Raw genomic sequence first — 27,991 nt, forward strand, 5'->3', positions numbered from 1 at the left:
GTTCGGGAGATGAATGATAGTGATGGTTGTACAACAGTGAGAAGGCGCTTAATGCTACAGAGCTGCACACTTAAAAATGGTTAAAATGGTACATTTTACTTTATGTATATTTTACTATGATTAAAAAAATCCAGTTCCTCCATCATAATGGGCAAATTTCAGTGCTCGAAATCAACATGCAGGCCGGGCGCAGTGGCTCACGCCTGAAATCCTAACGCTCTGGGAGGCCGAGGTGGTGGATTGCCTGAGCTCGGGAGTTCAAGACCAGCTCTGAGCAAGAGTAAGACCCCTTCTTAAAATGAAAATAGCCAGGCATTGTGGCAGACGCCTGTAGTACCAGCTTCTTGGGAGGCTGAGGCAAGAGGATCTCTTGAGCCCAAGAGTTTGAGGTTGTAAGCTAGGACAACATGGGCAGAGAGTGAGAATCTGTCTCAAAAAAAAAAAAAAAAATCAACATGTGGCTAGTGGACACCAGATTGAACAAATAGAGAACATCTCCAGTGCTGTAGAAAGTTCTGTCTAACGGTGCTGATCTGCAAAGCTCAGACCAGCAACAGAAATCAGTGCCCCATTCTAAAGGAATGCAAGCTTGACAGCAGGGGTTTTATCCCCAGCACCTACAATTGTGCCTGGCACACAGTAGGTGTGCAACTAAATATCCAAGGAAGGAACTGAAGAACATGTCCGAAGGGGGCAGCCTCCAACCCTGCAGCCCAGGGTCACACTCTGGGAAGAAGACCCAGGGCTACCATCCCTGCTGTCCTTCAAAGAGAAGCCAAAAATCCAAATTTTCAAATTAAATCTTCCAGCTCTTAAATATCGGCTCAAAAATTATTACAGCACCAGGCTGGCCAAACAGATTTGCCCTGGGGCTGTATTTAGCCAGGAAATGCTGGTTTACAACCACTGGACCAGGAGTTTACAAAGGTTCCTTCTGCCCTACGTGTTGGGAGTGGGGGCTCAAAGGCCTACACAGACAAATAGGCAGGGCACATAGACCCCAAAACCGCTGATCTCATCCCCCAAGAGCCTTGGGAAGAAGCATGGGAGGAAGAAGCCAATTACATTTTCCCCGCTGTTAAATATGTGCTCAGCACAGAAACAATGTGCCCAAGCCCCAGGTGAAATTAATATTCTAATTGAAGTTTCTCACATGGATGAAGGTAGCCCGCTGCCACTGTCCTGGAATGCTAACAACTCAAAATGAGTGAGGGGGTTGGGGGTGGCAGGTGGCTCGGGAGAAGGAATGTCTGGGTACCAAGCCAACCGAGGCCAGGGCTGGTGGCTTCTCCCAGACAGCTGAGCAGAGGAAGACCCACATCAAGCCTGCTGTCCAAGAGTCAGACCAGAGGTTGTGAGGGACCACATGTCAACAAATCACAGGTCCCCAAGTCACATCACCAGCAAGGAGGCCTACTGCAGCAGAAAATCTAAGGGAAAGTGAAGCCAGCCCACAAGACCACTGCCACCAGCTGCGGGGTCAGGCAGTCCCACCCTCTATCCCCTCACTCACAGCCTTCCTGACAAATCCAGGAGCCAAGAAGCTCCTTCTTCCTCACCCCCATCCTTCTTCCGACCAGACGTGGGTAGGTCAGAGTCCTCCTAGGTGACTCAGTGATTATCCCCAGCTGTGACCCTGTGTGCAGTCATCATCCCCCAAAGCCTAAAGTGTGTTTGCAACGTCTCTGACACACCTGTGATCAATAAAATGCAGGTGAAGTGCTTTTCCTAGACTGGGTCATAAAAGGCCACACAGCCCAGCTGACTCCCTCTTGAGACACACACCTGAGCCCTGAGCCTTCTAGAAGTTGGGTTACTCTCAAGCCGCCATGCTGGACAGAACATGTGAGAGGCCACATTAAGAGACCAGCTGCTCGGGCCAAGCCACACCCTCTCTCGGCCTCAACCTCCTCCTTTATAGGGTTGTGGAAGGGATTAATGAACTACTCCACATAAAGGGAGCCCTTAATAAAAGGTAACTGTAATAATTATGATAATTGTAATTGAGAGAATACTGCAAACTCTACCAATCTTACCACTCTCACTCAGCCCTGGGGGTGATGGTAGGCTGCTCTTGGCACCTGTTTTTCCTTTTTGCTTTAAAATTCTCTTTGTGAAAAAACACAAGTATAGTCTAGTGAGAGGGAGCGGAGAGGAGGGGGAAGAGGGAGGGTGATGATAGGATCTCACCTAATGTGCACAATGTGAGGGTGTCACCATGCCCCCTTGGTGAAGGATTCAACTACAACTTCAACTTCACCTTAGAAATGAAACCAATCTAATGTAAACATTTGTACCCTCATATTAATCTGAAATTTTTCTTAAGTTCTCTTTGCTTCTTACTAATCGATCCTTTGTGACTCCAATCCCTTGTTACAGTTAGTAGTTTATAGTTCTTTATATTAAAGTTTTACTATCTTAGAAGTAAAAGTAAAGTAAAATATTCTCCTGGTTGGACCCTGACTGAAGCATCCCCCAATTACATCTGCTGACCTATAAGAAGTGCAGATATATATAACACAATCCAACTTTACATGGAAATATTTTTAAAAGTATACTTCAGACTATGCATTAATAAAAACTTTTTAAAGTGGTGTTGTCGAGAAAACACAGTATTTTGTATATATTGGCACCCAATAGATCATAAGTTCTGGTTATGCAATAAAATTTTGCTAATCTTAGAAAAATTATAAAATCCTATTACTAAAAATAAACATTACTGGTGTAAGGTAAATATTAGTATGTGGAAAGATGGTCACAGAGGTGATCAATTAAAATATAATTAGGGGAACTAGCTAAGCACTACCTCTGATCAGTTCTGATGTGTGTGACTTGTCATTTCTGTTAAGACAATCCTCTCAAAGCTGTGAAATTCACACTTGCACTGAGATTTTTGAGTGCAGCTCTGTGCTGCCTCTAGGGGGAAGCATCAATAATATTTTTGTCTTTGACATTCAGCTTTCCTACCATAAGCCAGGTGCAGTAGATAATTTTGAAACATTTTTGATTGGCAGGGAGAGGGATGGGGATGAAGAAAGGCCTCTTATACTAGTAATTACTGGCAGATGGCATCTACTCTGTGCTTGACAGCATTCTAGGCACTGGAAGTAAAGCAGGGAAAGAAATTAAAAAAATACTTGTACAACTTTGCTCTTGATGAGCTCAGTCCAGAGGAGTTGGAAGCTTGTGCACGTTCCCCAGCCTAGTTTTACTCAAGCACATGGATTGTCAAAATTCTTCAAAGGAGGCGAGGCCACTGCCAGGCAACAGGATCTGAGAAGCCTACACAGAACTTCATCAGGACTCTCTGGTTGCAAGTGACAGAAACTCAATTCAAAATGACTTAAGAAAAAAATGTGTTGGATCACATACTGGGGAAGTTCAAGTTCATATCAGGTATGGTCACCAGGAAACTCTCCCTCTTGCTCTTTCCAGCTCTGTTTTCCCCAGATTGCTTCATTCTCAAGCAGTTCCAGATGGTAGGCAGCTTCTAAGATAGTTTCCAATGATCTGCCCCTCCTGGCATACAGTTTTGCATAGCTCTCTCTCCTGGACAAACGTCCTTCTAACTGATAGAATACCTTGATGTGGAAGGTTACAAGATGAACCTTACTGGCTTTGATGAAACCAATGCCATGTGGAGAAAGCCATGGGGCAAGTAACCAATGGTGGCCTCTGAAAAATAGCATATTGGTGCAAGAGCCACAAAAACTGAATCCTGACTTCCCAGTCCAGTTTTCAAACCTTGGCCAAGACCTGGACTGTAGCCCAAGGAGCGATTCTGAAGCAGAGGACTCAGCTAAGCCACACGCTGATACCTGATCCAGAGGAACTTTGAGATAATGAATGTGTAATATTCTAAGCTACTTATTAGTTTGTGGTCACTATTTCACAGCTATAACTACTTACATCTAGGCTCCCATCCTACCAGATTAGCAACTGCAACAGAAAATGAGGGTCTCCTCAATGCACTCAACAAACATCTCCGACTGGCCCTCCTTGGGTCACGTGCCCAAACCTGAGCCAATCCTTGAGTCCTGAGAGATGGGTTGCTCTGATTGGGCAGGTGCAAGTCATTAGGCTGCTCTGATTGGTCAGGTGCAAGTCATGCACCCACCCTTAAGAGAGGAGGAAGAAGTTAGCAATACCCGAACCACCAGGCTTCAGAGCAAGGGAGGAGTAGTTTCCCCAGTAGAAAATCAGGGTGTGATGCTCTGATGTTACACGCTCACCCAGGTTGAAGAAGCAGACCACCACTACCATGTGACAGGATTTGGATGTGAAATTACATGTGAGAAGAGATGAACAGAAGTATAAAAAATGACCACCAGGGGCAGCACCTGTGGCTCAAAGGAGTAGGGCGCCGGCATTAATATACCGGAGGCGGTGGGTTCAAACCTGGCCCCTGCCAAAAAAAAAGTGCTTGAAACAGTCAGCAAGCAAAGGCAGCTGGCAGAGGCTACGGTATATAATTAAGCAGGGAGAGCTATAAAGCTAACAGGAAGTGCCATGGTAGTTAATTCCCTCACTTAAACATGTATTTAATCTCTTTTGAAGACAGGGATTAAGAGTAAGTGAAACTTGAAGAATGGGAAAAAATGAGAAGGAAATTCTATGGCCTTCTCTCCTCACATCGTCCTCTATGCTACACGATAGCACAGGAGAAGCATAATGTAGTCATACGGGAGATGGCAGGTTCAAACTCGGCCTCGGCCAGAAACTGCAAAAAAAGAAAAAAAAGAAATGATCCAAGATGACAGGCAAACTGATCACATAGGAAGATGAGGCCGCATCGGAGTGTGTGCAGATGAAGCCGGTGCAAACAGCAAGACCAACATCCTCCCCCAACACTTTTCCTCCTAAAATATGCAGACCCTCTCAAGAGCTCGGCCTGTAAATTTAAGAGACAACCACTTAACTGGGCTGGGCATGGGGGGTAGTGGGTGGAGGGAGAAGAAAATATCATAAAGAAATAAAATTTCCATCATAAATTCATGGTACTTTTTAGAGCCTTTTCCATTAGAAACAAATGTGTTTGTGTTAAGTGCTACAGAGACCTAGACCAGAGAACTGCGAGGATGCCCCTATTCTAAGATTAAAGCTCCCAGAATCTGCAAAAGTGTCATGAGTAGATGGAGTGGCATTCCAAGTCCTCTGGGAATTGCTCAAAGCCAGAAGCACAGGGCACAGAACCTGGGGAGCTCCACCATATCTTGCCCTCAGAAGCCACACCTCTTAGGCAAGAGCTCTGGTCTCTAAGAACAAGCCCCCTGCCTCCCACCGTGTCCTCGCTGCTCCAGTCCACAGGCTCTGTTACTGCTACTTTCTCAGATAGCAGTCCCTGCCATCTCCTGGCTTTCCATAACTATTTAGAGATTGTCAGTGATTGCTGATTTCTGCCTAGTGTTGGGGGAAGGCATTTTGAAAATCTTTCTGAACCCCTTTTCTATGTCTGTGGAACCCCCCATTTCATGAGACAGAGGAAAGTCACTAAATACACCTTGCTACATCCATGCCATGAAATGCTGTGCAGCAATTCAAAAACATTAAGGTACTTCTATGCCTACATAGGGATGAGGTGTATATGTAAAAAAGCAAACCGAAAACACCAGTATACCATACATTCCCTATAGGAAAAATACACAGAAAAGTGACCTTTTAGAAGAACACGAAGTTGGTCAAAAGAGATTTTCAGGTTTATCTGTAGTGTTTCTAAAATCATTTGTATATCTTTGACAAAGACAGTGCTATACATCCATCAAACTGCTTTTATTTTCCTCAAGGCACCCAGAAAATCAACATACCCCCGGATCCCACTTTAGGAGGCAGAATAAGATCACACACGAAAACTCTATTAAGACAAGCATGATTATGTAAGAGCCTAGTGGTTCAAATGTTTTTTTCCAAAGGCAATGCTCCCTTCTACTGAAGTATTTACCACAAACTACCAGCTATGAAGGGGACCACCAGCTGTTCCCAGTATCTGTTCTCTCCTTCCACAGAAATAGAACTTCCAGTTTTTAGCAACCTAAAATAAAGACTGAATTTCCCTGGTTCCCTTGCAGCTAGATGTGGCCATGTGACTGAGTCCAAACCAATGGGATACCGGAGGAAGAATCTCGGGGCTATTTCTAGGACCCCTCCTTAAAAGACAATTGATACATTTCCTTGACCCTTTATCTGTATCTCCATCTTGGTGCCTGGAATGGAGATGAGATGGCTGCACCCATAGCTGCCATCTTGAACCATGAGGACAAAGACCATAGCTTTGAGATGGTAAAAAGGAGTGGGGGGAGTCCATGAGCACTTCATGGAACACAGCAGACATATGTATCCTAGGCTACATAGCTCCAAATTCTTATCGGAGAAAGAAACAAAGTTCTACTCTGTAAGCCATCATTATTTTAAGTCTCTTCATTCACTGAGGAATCACACCACATCCAGACTTCCCTGTCCCTCACTGCACCACCAAAAGTGAGCATGCCTTGAGTCACTTAAGTTCCATGCATCAGAGGCCCAAGAACCCGCACACTGCAATGGCCAATTCAGAGGATTCCAGCAGTTCTGACAGGGTCCCAGACACCCTAAGGGAAAGAGTTGGGCTTGCTATTTAAATATCAGCATTACTGTGGCTAAAACATCCAAAGCACTCCTGGTTTCCTTCATACCGGCTCCACAAACATCACCCCTTCATTCCTTCACTGAGGTCAGTAACATTAACACCCTGCATAGATGGATCCACACCCTCCTCCACACTAATAAAATTCCACAAATGTGTATATAAGGGCATATGTGAGCAAGTGCATGATGTACCCATTTCAGAGGCAGTATAAAGTGATGTCAGGAACCAAACAACATCACCACCACGATATGCTGCCTCTGAAACAGTTACACACACCTGTTTTATAGCAATCCTCTTGTTTTATAGGTTTCCCAGAAGCAGGTTTGCTAGGTCAAAGACCAGATACTATTTTAATAGATATTGGCAGATTACATTTCAAATATCCAATGTTCTCCACCAAAGTAACCAGAACCCATGTGAAATCTGAGTTTTCAGAGGGCATACACAATAAAGAAACCCCGGGGGTGGGGGGGAGGAGGTCAGCGCCTGTGGCTCAAAGGAGTCGGGCACCAGCCCCATATGTCAGAGGTGGTGGGTTCAAACCCAGCCCCGGCCAAAAACTGCAACAACAAAAAAAAAAGAAACCCCAGGGAACTTGGCCACTGCCCAAAGAGCAGCCTCAAGGAGCAGGGGTGGAGGGAGCCTGGGGACATTAGCTCCAACACAAGTGCTCCTGGCCTGAGCAGTTCTCTCCACCCCCTTTCTAGACTGTAGTAGTACCTGTTCCTCCGTCGCAGTGGAAGCACCAGGATTTTCCACTGAGAAATAATCTCTGCTCCTCTCCGGTAAAATAGTTCTTGTGCCATTTCCTGAGATGAGCTTCTAACTTAAGTGAGGCCAGACAGATAACATCCTGTCTCCACAGTCCCAGCCCCTGGTTAAGGGGTCAGCACACACCCCAAGTGAGTCCCCGTTGGGATAGGTTCTCATTGGGATGGTTAGAAAAGAGACATTGAATTTCTGCTGGTCTGAGGATAGGCTGCAGCCATCCGTGGCCAGCTTTGCCATCAGGTAGAGAAATCCTGTATGAGAACTGAGTCAACACAGAGGAAAAAAGAACTAAGAGATCAAGTGAGAAAACAGAAACCCTCATTAGGAGCGTGCTAAGCCCCTGGATCCAGCCTTGCCTGTAGCCATTTCTCCCTTGAACTTCCCAGCTCCAAGGATGAGTAAATTCTCATTGTCATCCTTTGCAACTAAGATAATTCAGACTAAAACAGTGACATACTCTTGCATTTGGCACATCATCTCCATTGGATCATCAGCATTGGAAACTTAAAATATCACAGACCTAAGTGCTACAGATAAACACGGCTATATTCATCACTAAAACAACTCAATAAGAAAAAACACAAGGTCATAAAAAAAGATCCATTGATTGGAATCACTCTGAGTATGAAATAACTAACCAATGGGTTCCTTGAATACTAGTTCCCTCTGGCAGCATCCTTATAAGGGGTCTTCTGAGCTGTGAGCCATCCAGCTCCTCCTGCAGAGTAAAAAACATTTTGCACACACATGTGCTGCTATTTTTAAAACGTTACATAAATGCTACTGTAATTACCAAAACCGACTCATGCAAAAGCATTACTAAATTGACAGCAACTTTTGATCAATATGTTTTTCTTTTGCAACCAAGAGATAGCAAAACCACAATCCTCATTCAGAGGAGCTGGACAATTTTTTTTTTTTTACGTTAAAAATGGTTCCTTATTCCTGAACGCTGTCATAGTCAAAGAAACATAAATTCACAGAGAACTAACTCCCTGCCTGATCACTGAAGGCAAACTTTGTCTTAAAACAATTAGAGAGTACGATAGGTTAGTTAGGCTTTGTGGGTCATACGTCTGGGTCACAGCTACTTAACTCCGAGACTGCGCAGAATCAGCCATAGACAATATTTGAACAAATAGGCATAACTGTGTTCTAATAAAACTTTATTTACAAAAGCAGCTGGAGGGCTAAATGTGGTCCACAGACCAAAGTTTGCTGATGAAAGGGTGCCAAAATAACACACAATGTGTCAGGAGCCAAGGCCAACACAGGGGCAGATGGAATTTATACATCTCTAAAATGTCATGGAAGTTGACAAAGGTACTAGAATTTGATTGGCACACAAATTTTCATACACATCTACTAAATAAAGAATACCTGCACTGGCCAACAATAAACTAATAAACTAATCACGTGAGGAACACAGGGGAAAATTTCTTATATATTTTATATATTAGTGATTTCAGGAGGCAAAACGAACACCAAATTGAGTCTCAAAGACCACAATTCAAATCAAAACTCTATGTTGTGTTTTTGGTGGGCAAATAGTATAACTGGGCCCTGGAACTCTCAACTATCATAACATTATTAAATAACTGCCATTCTTTACTGAACACTTAGTATATGCCAGGCACTGTGCTGATAACCATTCTGCATCTACCTTCTCATGAAAGCTTTATCTTACAGATGCAAAAATGCAGGCTGATCCGCCCAACTTTCCCTGCAGGGCTCTTGGGAAGACTGTACAAAAGGCAAAAGTCCAACGCACAGATTAAGGTCTGTTTGCTTATTTCATCACTAACAAATACTGACTGGGTCCCAGTTCCAAATACAGTGCTAGGCACAGAGTAGGCACTCAATAAATATGTATCAAATAAATCTACTCCATCAACAAATCCTGTGGCTCCACTTCCAAAAGTACACCCTAAATCCCACCACTTCTCACCTCCTCCACAGTGACCACTCAGGTCCAAGCCACCACTGTCACTGGCCTGGATCATGGCAGTAACCCTCAGCCCACTTCTGTGTGCATAGGAGTTGGTCCTTCCTCTGCTCAAACCTGCCGACAGCTCCCAGCTCATTGAGAATAAAAGCCAAAGTCCTGACCAGAGCCTGGTCCCTGTCACCCCTCTGGCCTCATTCCTCCTGCTGTCCCCTCCCTCACTCAGCCCACCTTCACTGGCCTCCCTCTGTCTCTTGAACCCGCCAAGCACATTCCTACCTCAAGGCCTCTGCACTTGCTGTTCCCTCTGCTTGAAATGCTCTTCCCAAGATCGCCACCTGGCCTCCTCCCTCACTTCTTTGGTCTTTGTTCCAAGTCACCTTCCTGACTCTGCTGTTGGAAACTGCAAACCATCCCTCCCCAGTGCTCCATCTCTGCTCCCCACCCCTGCCTGTTTCTCGGTGGCATGGGACTACCATGTCATGAGCAGCATATGTTACTTATTTGTTTTGCTTAGCATTCATCTCTCTCCACCTTAACACTAACCCCGCGAGGACAGGGGTCTCTGCCTATCTTGTTCCTGCTATATCCCCAACACCAAGAACAGTGCCTGTCACAGCACAGGTGCATAATTAAAGTGGCCTAGAATAAACCAAGACAGGCATGATGGAAGGAAGCAGATTGGAGGGGGGTTTCCAGGAAGATTAGGAGAACAGGAGCGCATTCAGGGCCAATTTTACAGAAAAGGAAACCAAGTCTCAGAGCAATCAAGGGGCTGCCCACACTTCCCAATTTCTTGGGAGAAGCCAGAAATCTGGATGGTAATAGTGACAGCTCCCCATCTTTAAGTGCCAGCAACTATCAGAAGTCTGCAGGGCTGAAACGGCTCAGAGGCAGCCAGTAGCATCCACTGGCCTGGAAAAGTTCTTATTCCTGCCACTAGAACTTTTTTGGCAAAATAACATTCTCCATCTATGCCAAGCCTCTCCTGTCCCTTTACTGCAACCAACCTGCAGGCCTCTCCCGCCTGGCCTCTCGCATCCCTGGGGCCAAGCACATCCCCACTGACCTGGCCCTCTGAGCTCGCCAGGAGAGCCAGCAGCCTGCGGCAGCAGATGGCACAACCACAGAAGGGAAAAATACCAAGCTGAGGATATAAATACGTCGACAGTACACAACACAGAGCGGACCCGGGAAACAAAGAGCCACGGATGCTGGGAGCCAGGCGATGAGACACAGGCAGCCGAGCTTTAGAGATCCAACCACATAGCCAGGACCCCTTGTAAGGCCCACGGAGCCAACCTCAGGAGCGCTGGCTACAGCCACAGCAGTATTTTTATGTGTCCATTTGCTGCACTGTGTTAAGAGCCCCAGTGGAAAGCATTCAGGACATAAAGCAGACATTGGAGACACGTTATTTACCGAGTTGCCTTTCTTAGGTGCTGAATCCTTGGACTCAGAAAGTGCAGCCTCCATGAGTTAGGCCCCCCAGTGGGTTAATTCATGCCCAGGCTCAGAGCACGGAGTGATTCCAGACACTCCATCACCCTCAGTAATAAAATACAGCAAATCAAATTGGACTCGATTGATTTTTTATGTAACTATTTTGGGGGCAAAGCATAAGAAGAGGGTATTGATCAGTTAAAGAGCCGGGGTGCCAGAGAAGGGAGTTGGGGGCACCCTGGCTGCAGAACCAGGTGTCCTGGCCAGGAGAGGGCACTGGAATTCAACTCCAAACAGCTTGAGCTTCTTTTTCCCCTGCTCCTGGCAGAGAATGGGTCCATTTTGCACTGAATGAGAAGATGCAAAACCAATCACCTGGTGGAGGATAAAAGTGACAATGAGCTACTCTGTTTTATTTCTGTCCCCATGGCACTTGGCATTAAAGCCCAGATTTATTTGTCAATCACTGTGTTGTTGTCTCACTCCTCCAAGACGACAACACACAGGATTTGTCTCTTTTGTTTCCTCCTGTGTCCCAAATGTTTAGCGCTGATTTATGTGGCTGTTGAATGAATGAATGAGCTGGTGTCTCTTGAGTACTTGCCATGTGCCAAGCACCGTGCAGAGGACCTTGCAAGGATTTTCACACCTTCTGCCCAGAACCTCTTCTCCAAGTTGACCCTTTCTGGTTCATTTAGGTCTCAAATAAGAAAACAGCCACCTCCTCCAAGAAGTCTTCCTGGATCACATAGTCAATTCCCGTCACATCATCTTGTATTGCCCCAAAGGGGCAAAAATTTGTGTCCAGGATTTTCCTGTTGGTGTATTTGTAGGCTTCTTGTCTGTGTCCCTGTCACCATGCAACCTGCCCAAGAATGTAAGTCCCTAAGACCAAGGGATCCAAGCCTGAGAGTAGGGAAATTGAGGCAAAATTCCAAGCACCCTCAGGGCAGAAGTCATGAGCTCTGAAAAGGAGACCTTATCCTGCCATTCATGGACTGAGTTATCTTGAGCCATTCCCTGGGTTCCTCTGAGCTTTGGTAACCCTATCTGGAGATATACCTCCTACCACATCCCATCAACAGCTACCCAAGACCCCAGTGAAATCCTGAAGAGTGAAACCACTTGGTAGATGGCTGATGGCTCGTGATCCTTCTTTTTGCGGCTTTGGTTGCTGCAGCAAAGTGCACCCTCCCTCCTTGCTTCTTCTCCTGTCCTGAGCCTCTCATTCTGTGCTGACAGCCACACCCATTTGCACACCACTGTTGTTTATAAACTTCTTCCTTGTTGGAGTCCCCCAATGAGACCAGCAGGGCAGGATTTCAGCATCTCAGAATGCTCAAGAGGCTAGACCAGTATTCCAAGATCTCCCAATTACTTGAGCACAGCCAGAAAGCTGGCTTGTGACTTTGATACCACCCAGTGTTTAAGTTCTGGCAACTAACAAGAGAAGTCTGCAGGCCAGGTATGGCCCAGAGGCAGCCATCTGCCCTCCATGGCCTTCCATGGCCACTCGATTTCCCCAAACACCAACCTTCTTCCTACCAAGCAGACCAGGGCTCAGACTTTAGAAGGGAAGAATTTCCCAAATGGGTTTCTCACAAAAGACCCAACTCTCCCCTTGATTGAAGGCACATCCTTTAATCCCCTTGATTCAAATCAGTCTTGAAATGCAACAAATGGCACCCAAAATTCCGTGCTCATGAACATAGAGAACACAGTAGCTAAGAGCACCAACTCCAAGACAGACACACCCAGAGTTCACATAGCACCCCAACACTTACTGGCCACGTGACCACACACAAGTCATATCACCTCTCCAGGCCTCAGTTTCTTCATCTGAAAAATGGTGCAGTTAGAAGTCCCTAACCCATTAGAGCTGTTGAAGATTCAATGGAGTAAAATTACACACAAGACACTCTAAAGCAGGGTTAGTTATTGTGTTATTACTAATGCTGGGGCACACTGACAGGTAAGAAACAACTCATGAGACCACAAATCTACCTGCCAATGTCCTGCCCTTCTTTGTAACCATCTAATCCCTCAGGGCACAGAATTCTACAGGATTCTTAGTTGCCTACAGGGTAGACTCCAATGCGTTTGATTTCTACTGCTCTCTGCCCATTATTCGTTGCAGAGAGAGCCGAAAGGAAGTGAAATACCTAGCAAAGCCCAGTTCATCAAAAAAGCTTGATAACTATCCACCACCTTGTGGTGTGAGTCCAGCTTGGAGGTGGGTCCTACCATTCTTTACAAGTCTATAGAGTGAAATTTGGCTCTAGATAAGACACAGACCAGTGTCTGGGCTGGAATCTTGATCCTGTGTGACCCCGGGCAAGTTCCCTAGCATCTCTGGACCTCAACATCCTCACATGTAAACCATGAATAGAGAGACAGCCCACCTGCCAGAGTGAGATTCCGCCACGTCCACGCAAGGCTGGAGGCGGTGCCTGAGGCACAGTCTGCACCCTCAGTGGCACCTGCTCCCGTCATCAGCATCATCAGGGTTTGCTCCTATCTTTCCGAGTTGATATTTGCTTTTTTTTTTTTTTTTTAATCATAGCTGAGTACAATAATGCAATCATGAGGTACAATGTGCTGGTTCCATATACAGTCTGAAATATTTTCACCAAACTCGTTAACATAGCCTTCATGGTATTTTCTTAATTATTGTGTTCAAACCCTTATACTCTACACTTAGTAAACTTCACCTGATATTTGCTATTTCGACCATGCTAAGCAGCAGTCATTCTCATGATCTTGGGCTCCTTAAATGAAGTCACATTCCCCTAAAGGACTGTCCAGTAGAACTCTTTCACCAGAAAACCTCCTCCACTGTGGGGTTAGAAAGTCCTGGATGAGGAGTTAAAAAGAGAGTGTGCCTGAGCCCTGACCTGCCTCCAGCTCACTGCGTGACCCTGAGCAAGGTGCACCCATTTTTGACTCTCCTTTTTCCCATCTGCAAAGGAGGCTGTTGAAGGAGATGCTCTGAGAGGCCCCCTTGCTCTAGAAATCAGTTCACTAACTCTCGTGAAGAGTTGGCAATACCACTGTCACCCCCTCCCACCAGGCTGCCCATGGTACCAGAGCACCTCACCTCCCCATGGTGGTAGGAGGCATTGCGTTTGCAGAATCCCATTGCTTAAAGGGAAATGGACTCTCTCCGTCCTCATTCAAATTTAAACCCAGGAGAGAAGAAAGGAGCCACCCAGCTGCATAGAACTGGGAGACTCATTCGGGAACAAGGCCCCTCCAAGGCCTTTGCTGGCCCGGAGACCACCCTCCCAGACTTCCAGCCAACAAATGAGGAGTTTCTTTAGCTCCCCTGGATCACAGCAACCGCCATGCTCACTGCTGGCTCCAAGCACCATAGCTCATGCAGAAGCCCCACACCTCCCCAGTTCCTGCATCCGGCGGGAGGAGGGGGGATGAAATGATTTACTCTGGGAACTCCACTGTGCAGCCACTAAATCACTGGGGGAGGCACCAGCATTTGAATACCACTCCCCCCTGCTTCCCAAGGCCACCTCTCCGAAGGACAGTCACACACAAGAAAGCCCCCCCCCGCAAAAAAAAAAATCACTATTGTAATGAGAAAGAAATATGCCACATGCCACACCAAGGTGCCAGGCAGGGCTAAGCTTTCCCCTCCCCACACTTGCAAGCTCTGCCATTCACAGGGCTCTTCTGTCAGGGGAGGGGTAGGGGTAAGGGTGTCCCACCCACCCTAATGTCATAGACCTCCCCACCCCCCAGCATAATGAGTCAACGAAGCAAGGCACGTTCATTTTCCCCAGCAGGGACTGTAACTGCGCCACTAATTTGCAAAGCCTCAGTGTGCACAGAAATGGCTCAAATAATAGGGGCCCCCAGTCGCTAAGCTGGGGGATTTGTGCTGACTCTTACCAAGTACAGTTCCATATGTTTAAGCGTTTGCAAGGCTGAAAGAAGTACACCCACCACGCTCTTTACCATGGCAGCTACCCACGCAGGAGGGGGGGCACAAAGAAGACAGTCCCTCTGTGTGTGTGTGTGTGTGTGTGTGTGTGTGTGTGTGTGTGTGTGTGATAGAGCGCGCACATCCTCGCCTCTGAACTCTCCCAGCCCCTCTTCCAGTGCCTCAGCCAAACATGGTCTGTAGATCATGGCAGGAATTATCCAGAAAATCCAGCCAGCTTTGAAGGAAGCTCTGGTTAATCCCTGGGAACCTTTCAACCAAGAGTAGGCAGCTAACTATCTTTCAGGAATTTCAGCCTTGTTTTTGGATTTATTTTTCCTTTTTTTTATTTTGCCAGCCCTCCTGACTGGTGCTAAATACAGAAGTTACCAAACTGTTATCTCCTGGGGACTGGTGAAAGACTTGCCTGTGCTTCTTGGGCCCCGGTGTTGGCATTGGGAGCACTGCTCTGGGGGCATTCACCTGACCATGCAGCCAAGCGGGAGAGGGACAGCAGCAGGTTTCAGGGGTGACTCACCTTCCCCCCACACCTGCCACTCAAAACCAGGACTTCCCAGAGCCAGGCACAGCTCTGTCGCTGGCAGCGGGAAGGGGGATCTTTAGGTTCTCTTCCAAAGCATTAGGCAGGCAGCTTCTCCAAGCCTGTGGCTCAAGGAGTAGGGCGCCGGTCCCATATGCCAGAGGTGGCGGGTTCAAACCTAGCCCCAGCCAAAAACCAAAAAAAAAAAAAAAAGAGATTTCCTATATTCACTTAGAAGCACATCCAGACAAACGCTGACCCCGTGCAGAAACAAAACAGAGACAAAACTGCGATTCTCAAGTTCAAAGGACTGTGCACTTTTGGAAACAGGTCCCAGGGCTTCAGTTAAGAGAAAACAGCCCCGACCTCATCAGCAGCCCCTCTGCTGTAACACAGAGGAAAGCCAAAAGCAAATCAGCTTTATCATAGCTGCTCATTAGCCTAGCAGATTGAAAATGCATCCACGTTAAGCCCAATGCCACTGTCTCAGCCAAGCCGAACCCAACGCCGCCGCCGATGGATATCTCTCAGTCAAAGGTTTTCTTAAACGTTTTGGGTCACTTAAGGGCATCTAGAAGGAAAACAATACTTACTTTTCCCATGCAAATACATCAAACATCAAGTTGACAGGCAAGGTTGGCTGCTAACTGCAACCTTACCACGATAGTTAAAGCCGAAAAGTTAAAGTTGTATTTTTTTTTTTTTTACTGCATTCTGCGTGTCTGTGTAGTTTGTTTGTTAAGGAAATGGGGAGAGGTTTTCTAAAGCAAAACTACCTGCTCCCAAATCATGGGTCCTAACTGTAAAAGGTTTGGAAAGCTGAGATCTCAAACGCACATGAATGGTGCTCGTGACTGTGCCCGGTTCATCTGAGCCTTTAGAATTCTCTCGACCGCTTTGGGTGGGGGGAGGGGATGAATTGTCATTTTAGGATGAGCTTCCTCTAGAACCAACACGTAGCCGCACCAAGGTGGTAGAAAGCTCTCCAAACTCCGGCGGAGACAGACAATACCAGACTATTTTGATTTCCCCACTCACTAGGTTTTGGCCACAGCTGCACTGGTGTCAGCAGGGAGTCCAGCTCCCTGGTACCCAGACAGCGGCTCTGGACATCACGGCGTTCCAGGCGGCCCGGCGCGTCTGGAGCTGCCTGGCCACTGCTACCCTTTCCCGCCTGCCTCGGGGTCAGGACTCTGGCGCAGCCCGCGTTTCCAGGAGGCACGGGCTACACTTTGGCCAAGGGGAGGCCACTTGGGGAGGGAAAATGCTTGGGGGTTGGGAGACGGACGTAAATGCAGGAGAGGGCGGCGGGGTGCAGGGAAGGGCTGCGGACAAGCTGGACAGGGCCGGCCGAGACAACCTCAGGGCTCGGGTCCCGCTTGTGTCCCGGGAGCGTACCGCCACAAGACAGCCGGCAGCAAGGAGCAGGAGAAGGTTTCCACCAACGCCCTATCACAGCAAAACCCCCGCAGAAACCAGGACTCAAGGCGGGGTGGGAAGGGGGCTAGATTTCCTGGAGGCGCGCCCCCACCCGCCTCGAGAAGCTGAGCGCACCCCCTCTGTCGCCTCCGTGCGCTCCAAAAGGATCCGCAGGGAAGCTGGAGGGCTTGGGGGACAGGCAGGCGGGCTCCCGCGCTGGGCAAAAAGCAACTGGCGGGGGACTCCTGGGTTCCTAGGGTCTCCCCAGATCTGTCCAAGTCCAGGAGGTGCAAGCTGCCACGGACTTGAGGAGGCAGCCACCCGTCGCGAGCCAACTTTGTGCGCGGCGGCCGGGGTCGGGGATGGGGTCCGGGAACGCGTTACCTGGGCACCGGAGCGCAGTCAGCGCCAGCAAGAGCCCGAGCGGCGGCGCCCGGCCCGGGGGCGGCATGGTCCTCGGCGCGCGGTGGGCGCGGCGCGGGGCTGCTCCTCTCGCGCGCCTGGCCCGGCCCGCGGCTCCCGGGAGCAGCCCCCGGCGGCTACGCCCGGGCGCCGGGCATGGCTCGCTCCCAGCGCGCCGCTCCTCCCCAGACGCAGGCGCCGGCGCTGGCGGCGCTTCCTCGGCTGCGCCTCTGCGCGCTCTCCTGGGCTCCGCCGTGCGCGGCCGGTGAGCTGGGGGCCGCCGGGGCTCAGCGCCCCGCGCCCTCGCCCGCTGCCCCGCACTTGGCCCGAGTTGCGCGGCCCCCGCCGCCGCCGCCGCCACCGCGGCTCCTGCGCCCCAGCGCCCGTCCCATCCCGGCCGCGCTGCCGCCGCCGCCGCTGCCTCAGCCAGCGCCAGCTGCCGGCCGCCTTTCGAGCCGGCGAGAGAGTGAGCGAGCGCCGGGAAGGGGCGGGGAGGGAGGGGCCGCCGAGGCCGGGGGAGGGGCCGCCGCCGGGGAGCCCGGGCACCAGGCGGCCGCCCAGCCGATAGGCGGCGGGAAGTGCCACTCCTCGGCGTCCCCGGGGGAGGGCGCCTGGCCGCTGAGGCCGAAGGAGCCCCGCCGGGGTGGTCGGGGGCGCTTGCGCGGACAGAGACTGTGGGAGGGGTGCAGAGTGCAGAGGGAGCTCCCCAGATAGGGCATCCTGGGAGCGTAGTGGTGCGAGTTCCCAAGGTCGAGGGGTGAGGGAACTACTGGAGGGTCCTCAGAATAGGACAGCGACGTGTGGAGAGGGTGTCTGCGGGGACAGAGACTGCAGGGCTGAGAGCAGACCAGAGGTCCGGTCTTACATGTGGCACGGCTTGGGGTGTCTGCGGGGGAGGGAGGTCTCGGGAGTCTGGGGCTAAGTGCGGCATCTCCGCAGGGCGCTGGGATGGCGGCGGGTGTGCGCAGGCTGGGCACTGTCAGGACTTCCCAGGCAGACCTCCGGTGTCTCGGGATGTCTGCCGGAGTGAGAGGCAGGGGCCCTTATGCACCAGAGCTAGAGGACGCACCCGCCCCTGGAGTGCGCAGAGGCGGAGGCCAGTTCTGACTCTCTATCCTAGATAGGGCAGATTTCCAGAGGTCCAGAGACAGTGAGGATGCTGGGGGTGCAGCGCGGGATCGGGGGTTCCTTCATCCAGGGAGCAGAGACTCAACAGGAATGGGCAAGGATGTCACAGGTCCAGAGAGTCCCAGTGGCTATTGTCCCAGAACATCGATCCTCCTGGTACCTCACCCCAACCCAGGCCAGGCAAGGGGAGGGGGAGAAGCAGAATGAATAAATCATGAGGGTACACCTCCAGCAGCGCTCAGACGCCTTGAAGCCCGCCCCCCCAAGCTGGGAGAATAGGGGATGTTGGGGGACCACCTGCTCTACTCCAACGCCCATGGTACAGCCACTCACTCCAGTGTATGTTTTCATGAAAAAAGTGGGTCAAACTCTTTAGAAACGGTCAGTGAAGCATCATGGGGTGTTGAAAAGGTAGATTTGGGCACGACTCCGGAGTCATGGAGTCTTGGCAAAGAATCCCGACTCTGCCATCTCTTAGTCGTGCAGCATAGAGCAAGTCACTTATTCCTCTGTAAGCCTCAGTTTCCCCATATGAGAAATGGAAACCATTGCAGCACCCACAAGGTGTCCCCAGTAACACATTTAAAGCCCCTGACCCATATATGAAATAAGAACTCATTTAAAGGTGTCCGCTGTCAACATTACCATTCTCATCATTATGGCCATTATTAAGATGTATCTAATTTTCCTCTGCGAGCCCAGAGCTCACAACAGAAGAACAAGATTTTGCCCCTCCCAGATGGCAAGGGGGACTGAGAGCCTAGGACACCTGCTTCATTACTATAGGCGTTCTTATTAGCAGAGGCAGCCCTCAGCTCTTCCCAGATGAAAGGAGGAAGACCCAGCCAAGGGCAAGTGGCCAGTCTCCAGCCCAGGTTAATGAGGAGACAGAGAGGGATTTTCCCAGTGCTGCTAACAGGCTTCTTGGTCAAGGAGCCCACACCCCTGCCCAGCCCCCTTTGGGCTCTCTGGCAAGGCCTGTAACGTGTGGCGAGCTGCACAACAGGCTGGACAATGGGATTAAAGTTCTCCTCTGGTCTGGGGGGTGGGGGTCTTGCAAGGGGTCCATCTGTCCCCTCTCTGTGGCTGTCCCCAGCTGGAAGGATGATCTCAGAAATACTGTCAGGCCTTTCTTAGTGTCCTCTGTGCCTGGCTGCCCCAGACACCCCTTTTCTTTCTTATACACAGGTTCAGAAGTACTTACTGTGCAGAGCACTGTGTGCCCACGTGTGCAGTAAAACAGAAAATGAATGGAATGCTGTGCCTGCCCCACCAGTGAATTCTGTCTCAAGGATAGAGGGGAGCCATGGGGCCCCAAGGTGTTTATGCCAAAGTGAACCACGTGTTTGGCCAAGAAGCAGGTCAGTGAGGCTGGAAGTCTGTGATCAAAAAAGAGATTTTTCTGGCAGGAGTAAGAGGTCATTCTGTCACTTAGTGGGGGTTCTGAGAAGGTTGTGAATTGGTCAAGCAAGTCCCCAAGCCACGGGTTATACAGTCCCAGATGTGTTGACAGACAGCAATTGGTGCCTCCCCAAACCCTCACTCAGGACTGAAAGATACTGGTTGAGCCAGATGCTGAGGAAAGAGATCTGGTTTTGAGGGTGCCTTTTTCATGGCCCAACTGTGTGACTTTGGACAAGCCACTAACCCTCTCTGAGCTGGTATGTGAAGTAGGGATGAGAATTTCAGCCCGTCTCAGCCTGTCTTGTGTTTGAGTGGGGATTTCTGCATATCATCCAGCCCCTTGAGCCTGTATCTCTAATGGGGGTATTTCTGGAGTTGTTCTGAGAAGGAAAAAGGCCTTCCTGGATTCTGAAGGGCTTGGGAAGGCCCAGGGGGCTGGCAGCAGTGACTAGGAGAACCCAGGGCTGGGGAGATCCTCCTCTAACCCCTAGCCCACCCTCCGAACCTAGAATGTTATCCCTACCCCGCTGTCTTGGGGTTAGAATCATACAGACTACACGGCACCCACGTCCCCTCTTACGACAGATGGGGAAACTGAGGCCAAGAATGATCCTTCCTCTGTAAGTGGGGAAGGGGCACAGATCCGACTAAGAGCCAGCCTCAGGCCCCAGCCCAGCTGTGCAAGGCTCCCCCAAACCCGGACACCCACTTCGCAACAAGAGGCTGCCCTCCTGCCCGGGTTCCTCCCAGGTCCTTCCCCGCCCCCAGCTCTGCTGCAGCTCAGCCCACGCGCCCGCGGGGCTGCCGGCGAAGAGCAACATTGCCATCTCATGGCTGAGTGTGGTACTGCCGGACCGGCCGGAGCTGCAGAAGGAAACGCGGGGTCATTGCAGAGTGGGGAGGTGAGTGAGTGGTGGGTAACGAAACAGAGAGATTTTTACCCCCTGCAGTAGCTCTCAGCGGCTGTAATAGACCTCTTTATTCTTGAATGCCAACACTTCCAACACGCAGGTGGCTGACCCCGTCATGACCCACCAGTTGAGACGTTTTTTGCAAAGACTGGGACAGTTCCTTGCAACCACTGCCGTTTGGCTGAAATTGTCGCTGGCACCCCCGCCAACAAACACAGGACTGACTCTGACTGCATTTACACCACCTGGTGAGCAGTGGGAGCTTAAAATAGAAGTTGGGCCCACTTATATAGGAAATCAAGAATTTCCTAACAAGCAAGAATTTCAAGAAAGCAGTTACTTGCTGGCCTGGCTGTGGGAACTCTGATGGAAGGAAAGATATGGATACCCTGCCGGTGTCACTCTCTGTCCCCCTCCTCCCCCTGGCATCGTGTGTACAGACAGAGGCCCAACAAATACTGGTTATATAAATGAATGAATGAAAGGAACTCAGGGTTGGACAATAGATTAAGAGCTGAGCCCTGGGAAGGTGACAGAAGCCCCTGTTAACCTATGAAAATTGAGGCCAGAAGTGACTATGGGTACAGCAGGGTAGACCCCAGGGAAGAAATGGTTTCCTGATGTATTTAAGCAGAAAGCACACTGAGCAGCCCTGTGGCAGATGCCAAGTCTGGCAGGGGTGGGGTGAGGAAGCAACCATGGGGGGGAGTTGGAGTTTAAAATGTACTACAGCCAAACAAGATGAATAATGATTAATGGTGCAGCACCCATCGTTGCATCAGGCTCTGTGCAAAGTGCTTTCTGTGTATGTTGTTTTTTGTGGTGGGAAAACGCACATAACATGAAATTTACCCTTTTAACCTTTTTCTTTTCTTGTTCTTTCTTTTTCAGACAGAATCTTATTCAGTTGCCCTGGGTAGAGTGCTGTGGCTTGTATCTCACAGCAGCCTCAAATTCTGGAGCTCAAGAAATCCTCTTTGTCTCAGCCTCCTGAGTAGCGGGGGAAAAGGCACCTGCCACAAGGCCAGGCTAGAATAGAGACTGGGTCTCCCCCTTGCTCAGACTGGTCTCAAACTCCTGAGCTCACGGGGTCCACCCACCTCAGCGTCCCAGAGTGCTAGGATTACAGGCATGAGCCACCACACTCAGCCCCATTTTAATCATTTTAAAATGCATACAATTCAGTCACATTTTCTGCAGCCTCCCTACAACCATCACCACTATCTAGTTCAGAACATTTTCATCACCCCTAATTAAAACCATTAGCAGTCACTCCCCATTCTACCCTAGTCCTTGGCAACTACTAATCTGCTTTCTGTATCTGTAAATGTATCGATTCTGGGCATTTCATAGAATGAAATCCTACAATATGTGGTCTTTTGTGTCTGGCTCCTTGCATCTACCATTGTGTTTTCGAGATTCACCCACGTGGTAGTGTGACTCAGTGTGACTCAGCACTTCATTCCTTTTTATGGCTGAATCATATTCCATTGAGTGGATAAACCATATTTATTTATCCATCATCTGTTGATGAGTATTTAAGTGGTTTCTACCTCTTGGTAGAAACATTGTTATGAATGGTGCTGCTATAAACATTCATGTACAAGTTGAGACATCTGTTTTCCATTCTTTGGGGCTTACATGTTTTTATTCATTTAATCCTCATTTTATGGCTGAGGAAAGTGAGGCCCAGAGAGGTTCAGCGATTTTTCCATGGCCACACTGCCAACCAGCAGGCAGCAGAATGGGCTTTGACCCAGAGCAGTCTGACACCGGGGTCTGTTGACCAGCAAGCTGGATGATTCTACTGAGCAGCACACGCTCCTCCTTACCCACTGCTACCTCAGCAGAGCCGGAGCCCCCAGAAACTAGATGCAGCCCCATCTCCTTCTCCAATAGTCTCCCAGTTGGTTGAGTGGCAATGTCCTGGGGGCAGAGGGATGAGAGAATGATAGGTCTTGGCCAACCACAGTCCTTCAAGCCAGGGACTTTCTGGAGCAGGTCTATGACCAATGAGATATAACAGGAATTAGGAGATAATCATTCTTCTTGATCAAATTCAAGAATCGGAGGCCCTGTTTTGCCCTCCACCCCCTTTCTCCTTGGCAGACTCGTGAGTAAGGGTGTGAGGGAAAGGGCTCTGGCCACTTCTTGTGACCAGAAGGCACCACATTGCCCACTGCCACCACCAACTACAGGTGGTGGAGGGGAAAGACAGAGAGAGCCCGGCAACATCTTTGAGCCAATATGTCACCCAGAAGTACTGCCTCCAGACTGCCATTCACAAGATGACAGACTGCACTGTTTAAACTCAGCTATTTGGCAGCAAACAGCAGCCTAATTGGAAAAGGTAGCATGTTATTCAGTGTCCTCCAGGGAGGTAGAACCTATAGAGTACCAGACAGAGAGAGCAATGAGAAAAGATTTATTAAGGGATTAGCTTATATTCATGGAGGTGGAGAAGTCCTATCACAGTTGTCTACAAGCTGGAGACCCAGGCAAGCCGCTAGGTAGCAGAGCTCAGCCCAAATCCAAAGGCCTCAGAACCAAGGAGGCCGATGGCGAATTCTCAGTCCAAGGCCAATAGCCTGAAGGGCCAATGGCCTGAGTGCCAAAATCCAAAAGCCAGAGAACTTGGAGTCCTGATGTCCAAGGGCAGGAGAAGGAGGCCAACTTGGGCTCGGAAGAGACAACTAACCACTGAACCCACCAACTCACATACCCATCTCCTCTGAAAACACCCTCCATTCTAATCAAAGACTAGACCACCCAGGCTTCCCTTTCCACAGAAGAGGGACAGGCCCACTGTCTGCTGAACCACTGAGAATAAATAATGCCTTGGTTCAGTGCCCATAGCACACTGGTTGTGGTGCTGGCCACGTGCACCAGGGCTGGCTGTTCGAATCCGGCCTGGGTCAGCTGAACAACAATGACAACTGCAACAAAAAACATAGCCAGGCACTGTGGTGGGTGCTGTAGTTCCAGCTGCTTGGGAGGCTGAGGCAAGAGAATCGCTTAAGCCCAGGAGTTTGAGGTTGCTGTGAGCTGTGACGCCCTGGCACGCTACTGAGGGCAACGTAGTGAGACTCTGTCTCAAAAAAAATAAATAATGCCTTGCCAGCAATCTGGGTATCCCTTAAGCAGTCAAGTTGACACACTAAAACCAACCCTCATAGGTGGAATCAGCAAAAGCCGTAAATGGACTATGATGTGCACGTATCTATTTACCACTCAACAAAATAACTGAGAACTTAAGTCAAATGGGAAAACAATTAAAATAATTAAAAGCCATAGAAAAGTCTATTTCTCTTATACTAACGTTGTGAGAGTTAAATTATTTTTCAAATCATGTATTCCTGGCAGGAGCTCAAAGATACAAATACTGAAAAAGCAAAACTACCACCCCTAAGAGATAAACACTTCTAATATTTTAAGGTATTTTTCCAGTCCCTTCTCCGTCCATAAGCTACATGCCTCTTATTAAAAATGGGTTCACATATGTACTATTTTAACTTGCTCTTTGCCTTCAATTGTATATTATCTACATCGTTTCGTGCCATTCAAATATTTTTCTGTATGATAATTTTGCATCAGCCCCCAGGCAGACTTCGCACCTGTTCTGGTGCAGGGAACACCATCGCATTTATTAAATGCAACCACTAAAGTGCCCCCAGGGACAGTATCCTTGGAACCGCATCATCTATATTTCATGGCAATCACCTCCTTGACATTTCCGAATTCATGATGAACGATGAACTAACCTGAAGTGGAAATCTTTTATTAATTGCATAAAACAGAGAGTGTGTATTAAAAAATGAATAAATAAAACAAGCAAGGGTGAATTTGCGGCCCTCAAATAAAATGGCAATAAAAAGAGCCTTTGTCCATGTGACTTCTTGGGAGTTGAGGACCATGCCAGTAGTGGAGACGGTGCTTCAAGAGGTCAGTGGCATCCCCTCATCACTGGGAGGTCACCAGGCAGTGCATGAGGACTCCTGCCAAGACTGTGGATGCTGTTTGCTGTGACGCCTTTTGCTGAATTTGGCTGCAGATTTCAAAAACACAAATGAATCTCTGAGTTGGAGATGCTTGTGTTGCCTGAATCCCCAAGATACATTGGGGTACTCCAGGACATGTGCTCTCCTGGACTTGGTAGAACCCAACATCCTTCCAGAGGCAATTCTCTCCTCTGCCCACCAGCACCATTGTCTCAGGTCTCTGTAGTGGATCCTTCCAGGGCTGCATGGAATGTCATCTGGAGCTTTCCTGTACCTATTCTTTTCATAGTCACTCCAAAAGAGGGACATCTGCATCACACAACACTTGACTCCTTTCCTATCTAGGCCTGTGTCCTGTGAGAATTCAGACAAGAGAGATGCAACTGAGACAGACGGAAACTGCAGGCTGGGCCTCCCTGGCATCTGGCAGATTTATGCACATAAGGGGGGCGGCGAGCCTCTGGACAGAGTGATGAATGGAGAGATGTCTCCATCTAGTTCTGTAAGTGGATTGGAGGACTTTGCATCTGTCAGCTATTGCTGCAATAAGGCTGTGTAACAAAACACCCAAATTCAACAGCTTTGACTATGATTTTATTCTTTTTTTATTCATAAATGTTTCCTTTTTATGTTTTTTATTTCAGATTAATATGGGGGTGCACAGGATTAGGTTACACGGTTTACTTTGGAAGGCTAAAACCCAGGTTGCAGTTGTGCTTTTCACCCAAGAAGTATCAATATACCCATGCAATGTACCTGTTGAGTGAGAATTTACCCAACCCCTTCCCCACCTCTTTACCTGAATTTAATTGACTTTTTTTCTCACATGAGCATGTAGTTGTTAATCTACTGGTTCTAATTAAGTAGTGAGTATATGTGATGCTCGTTTTTTCATTTTTGTAACACTTCACTTAGATACTGTTCTCAAATCCATCCAGGATTAAGAAATCTTAAAGATAAGAAATCTTCTCTATCTTTTTTTATGGCTGATTTATTCTTGATTATGACATTCCTCTCTGTCTTGCCAAGGTTATCCAGGTTTGATTTCTGGTCACTTGCAACCAGACAGGCACAAATTGCAGCAACCTCTTTGAATCAGTTATGGTTGGGGGGCAGGGTCACTGCTACAACAGCTTCTGCTATGACCAGGAGGATGGGGGTAGAGAGGGCAGACAGGCCACCTCATTCTCCTTCCATCCTGAGAGGAGGATGCTCTGGACATGTCCACCACAGGTGTCACTCTCAGTGGCCTCTGATGCTGCATCTTGGGAGGCCTTGGGGTGAAAGGGAGATAACACAGGCTCTCGAGTCAAACACCATCACGGTTCGAATCCTGGCTCTGCCACTCACTAGCTATGTGATCTCAGGCAAGTGGCTCAACCTCACAGAGCCTGAGTTTCACAATGGGACGGTGATGGCAGTTTCTGCCTTGAGTTGGGCAGAGGCTTAAAGAGAATACTTCTGTGGGTAAAGTGCCTGGCTCACGCTAGGTGCTCACAAATAATAGCTACCCTGTTTCCCCGAAAATAAGACAGTGTCTTATTTTAAGGTTTGCTCCCAAAGATGCGCTAGGTCTTATTTTCAGGGGACGTCTTATCTTTCCTATAAGTAGGTCTTATTTTCGGAGGATGTCTTATTTTCGGGGAAACGGGGTATTAACATTTAGCTGGATTTTACTGGGTGTGGAGGCAAGGGGGACACACACTGGAATTTACTTTAGGCCTTACCACCTTCCAACCCCACCCCCCACTGTGCTCTGTTCTCTAAGGCATGGGCCAGCAAGGTTTCCCTGAAAGTACAAAACATTTTAGACTTTGCAAACCACACTATATCTCTGTTGCATATCCTTTGTTCCCTCGACCATTTAAAAATGCAAAAACCGATCTCACCTGACGTAGGTGCTCACGTGATCAATCGCTTATGTGAGCAGAAGTAGTTCTGGTCGTCGTCTATCATCTCTCTACAGCCGTTTGAGGGAAGGAGGAGGAAAATTACCCGGTATCGATAGAGCCACACCACAATCCTATTAAGCCAATCTTGCCATCAGGAACCCAACATTCACCATGATGCTGAGCACAGAAGGCAGGGAGGGTTTCGTGGTGAAGGTCAGGGGCCTACCCTGGTCCTGCTCAGCTGATGAAGTGATGCACTTCTTCTCTGATTGCAAAATCCAAAATGGCACATCAGGTATTCGTTTCATCTACACCAGAGAAGGAAGACCAAGTGGTGAAGCATTTGTTGAACTTGAATCCGAAGATGAAGTGAAATTGGCTTTGAAGAAGGACAGAGAAACCATGGGACACAGATATGTTGAAGTATTCAAGTCCAACAGTGTTGAAATGGATTGGGTGTTGAAGCATACATGTCCAAATAGTCCTGATACTGCCAATGATGGCTTCGTCTGGCTTAGAGGACTCCCATTTGGCTGTAGCAAGGAAGAGATTGTTCAGTTCTTTTCAGGGTTGGAAATTGTGCCAAATGGGATGACACTGCCAGTGGACTTTCAGGGGCGAAGCACAGGGGAGGCTTTTGTGCAATTTGCTTCGCAGGAGATAGCTGAGAAGGCCTTAAAGAAACACAAGGAAAGAATAGGGCACAGGTACATTGAAATCTTTAAGAGTAGCCGAGCTGAAGTTCGAACCCCCTATGATCCCCCTCGAAAGCTCATGGCTATGCAGCGGCCAGGTCCCTATGATAGGCCAGGGGCTGGCAGAGGGTATAATAGCAATGGTAGAGGAGCTGGGTTTGAAAGGATGAGGCGGGGTGCCTATGGTGGAGGGTATGGAGGCTACGATGACTATGGTGGTTATAATGATGGATATGGCTTTGGGTCTGATAGAGACCTCAATTGGAAGAGACCTCAATTACTGTTTTTCAGGAATGTCTGATCATAGATACGGAGATGGTGGGTCCAGTTTCCAAAGCACCACAGGGCACTGTGTACACATGAGGGGGTTACCTTACCGAGCCACTAAGAATGATATTTATAATTTCTTCTCACCTCTTAACCCCATGAGAGTACACATTGAAATTGGACCTGATGGCAGGGCAGATGAGGCAGATGTTGAATTTGCTACTCATGAAGATGCCGTGGCAGCTATGGCAAAAGACAAAGCTAATATGCAACACAGGTATGTGGAGCTCTTCTTAAATTCTACAGCAGGAACAAGTGGAGGGGCATATGATCACAGCTATGTAGAACTCTTTTTGAATTCTACAGCAGGGGCAAGTGGTGGTGCTTATGGTAGTCAAATGATGGGAGGGATGGGCTTATCCAACCAGTCTAGTTATGGGGGTCCTGCCAGCCAGCAGCTGAGTGGTGGTTATGGTGGTCAGAGCAGTATGAGTGGGTATGACCAAGTTCTGCAGGAAAACTCCAGTGACTATCAGTCAAATCTTGCTTAGGTTGATAAGGAGCACTAAACAGCTACTACAGAAATAAAAGCTGTGCATTTATGGGAGTTGAATAG

At 48.6% G+C, this 27,991-nt stretch overlaps 1 protein-coding gene and 1 pseudogene across 2 annotated transcripts in view; one reads left to right on the forward strand and one right to left on the reverse strand.

Moving 5' to 3' along the window:
* The window catches only part of LOC128584555 (transmembrane protein 132B), a 432,556-nt gene extending 415,016 nt beyond the window's left edge, over positions 1–17,540 (reverse strand). Inside the window, exon 1 of the mRNA XM_053589531.1 lies at positions 17,063–17,540. Within this exon, the coding sequence (XP_053445506.1) occupies positions 17,063–17,129 (67 nt within the window). The 5' untranslated portion in view covers positions 17,130–17,540. The remainder of the gene's footprint in view (positions 1–17,062) is intronic.
* Positions 17,541–26,464: 8,924 nt separating this feature from the next.
* Positions 26,465–27,990, forward strand: LOC128583827 (heterogeneous nuclear ribonucleoprotein H2-like; annotated as a pseudogene). The gene is made up of 2 exons (XR_008379560.1): positions 26,465–27,652; positions 27,713–27,990. The product of XR_008379560.1 is annotated as a heterogeneous nuclear ribonucleoprotein H2-like (transcript).
* The last annotated feature ends 1 nt before the right edge of the window (position 27,991 follows it).

This window comes from Nycticebus coucang, chromosome 4, assembly GCF_027406575.1.
Source record: "Nycticebus coucang isolate mNycCou1 chromosome 4, mNycCou1.pri, whole genome shotgun sequence".
NCBI classification, from domain to species: domain Eukaryota; kingdom Metazoa; phylum Chordata; class Mammalia; order Primates; family Lorisidae; genus Nycticebus; species Nycticebus coucang.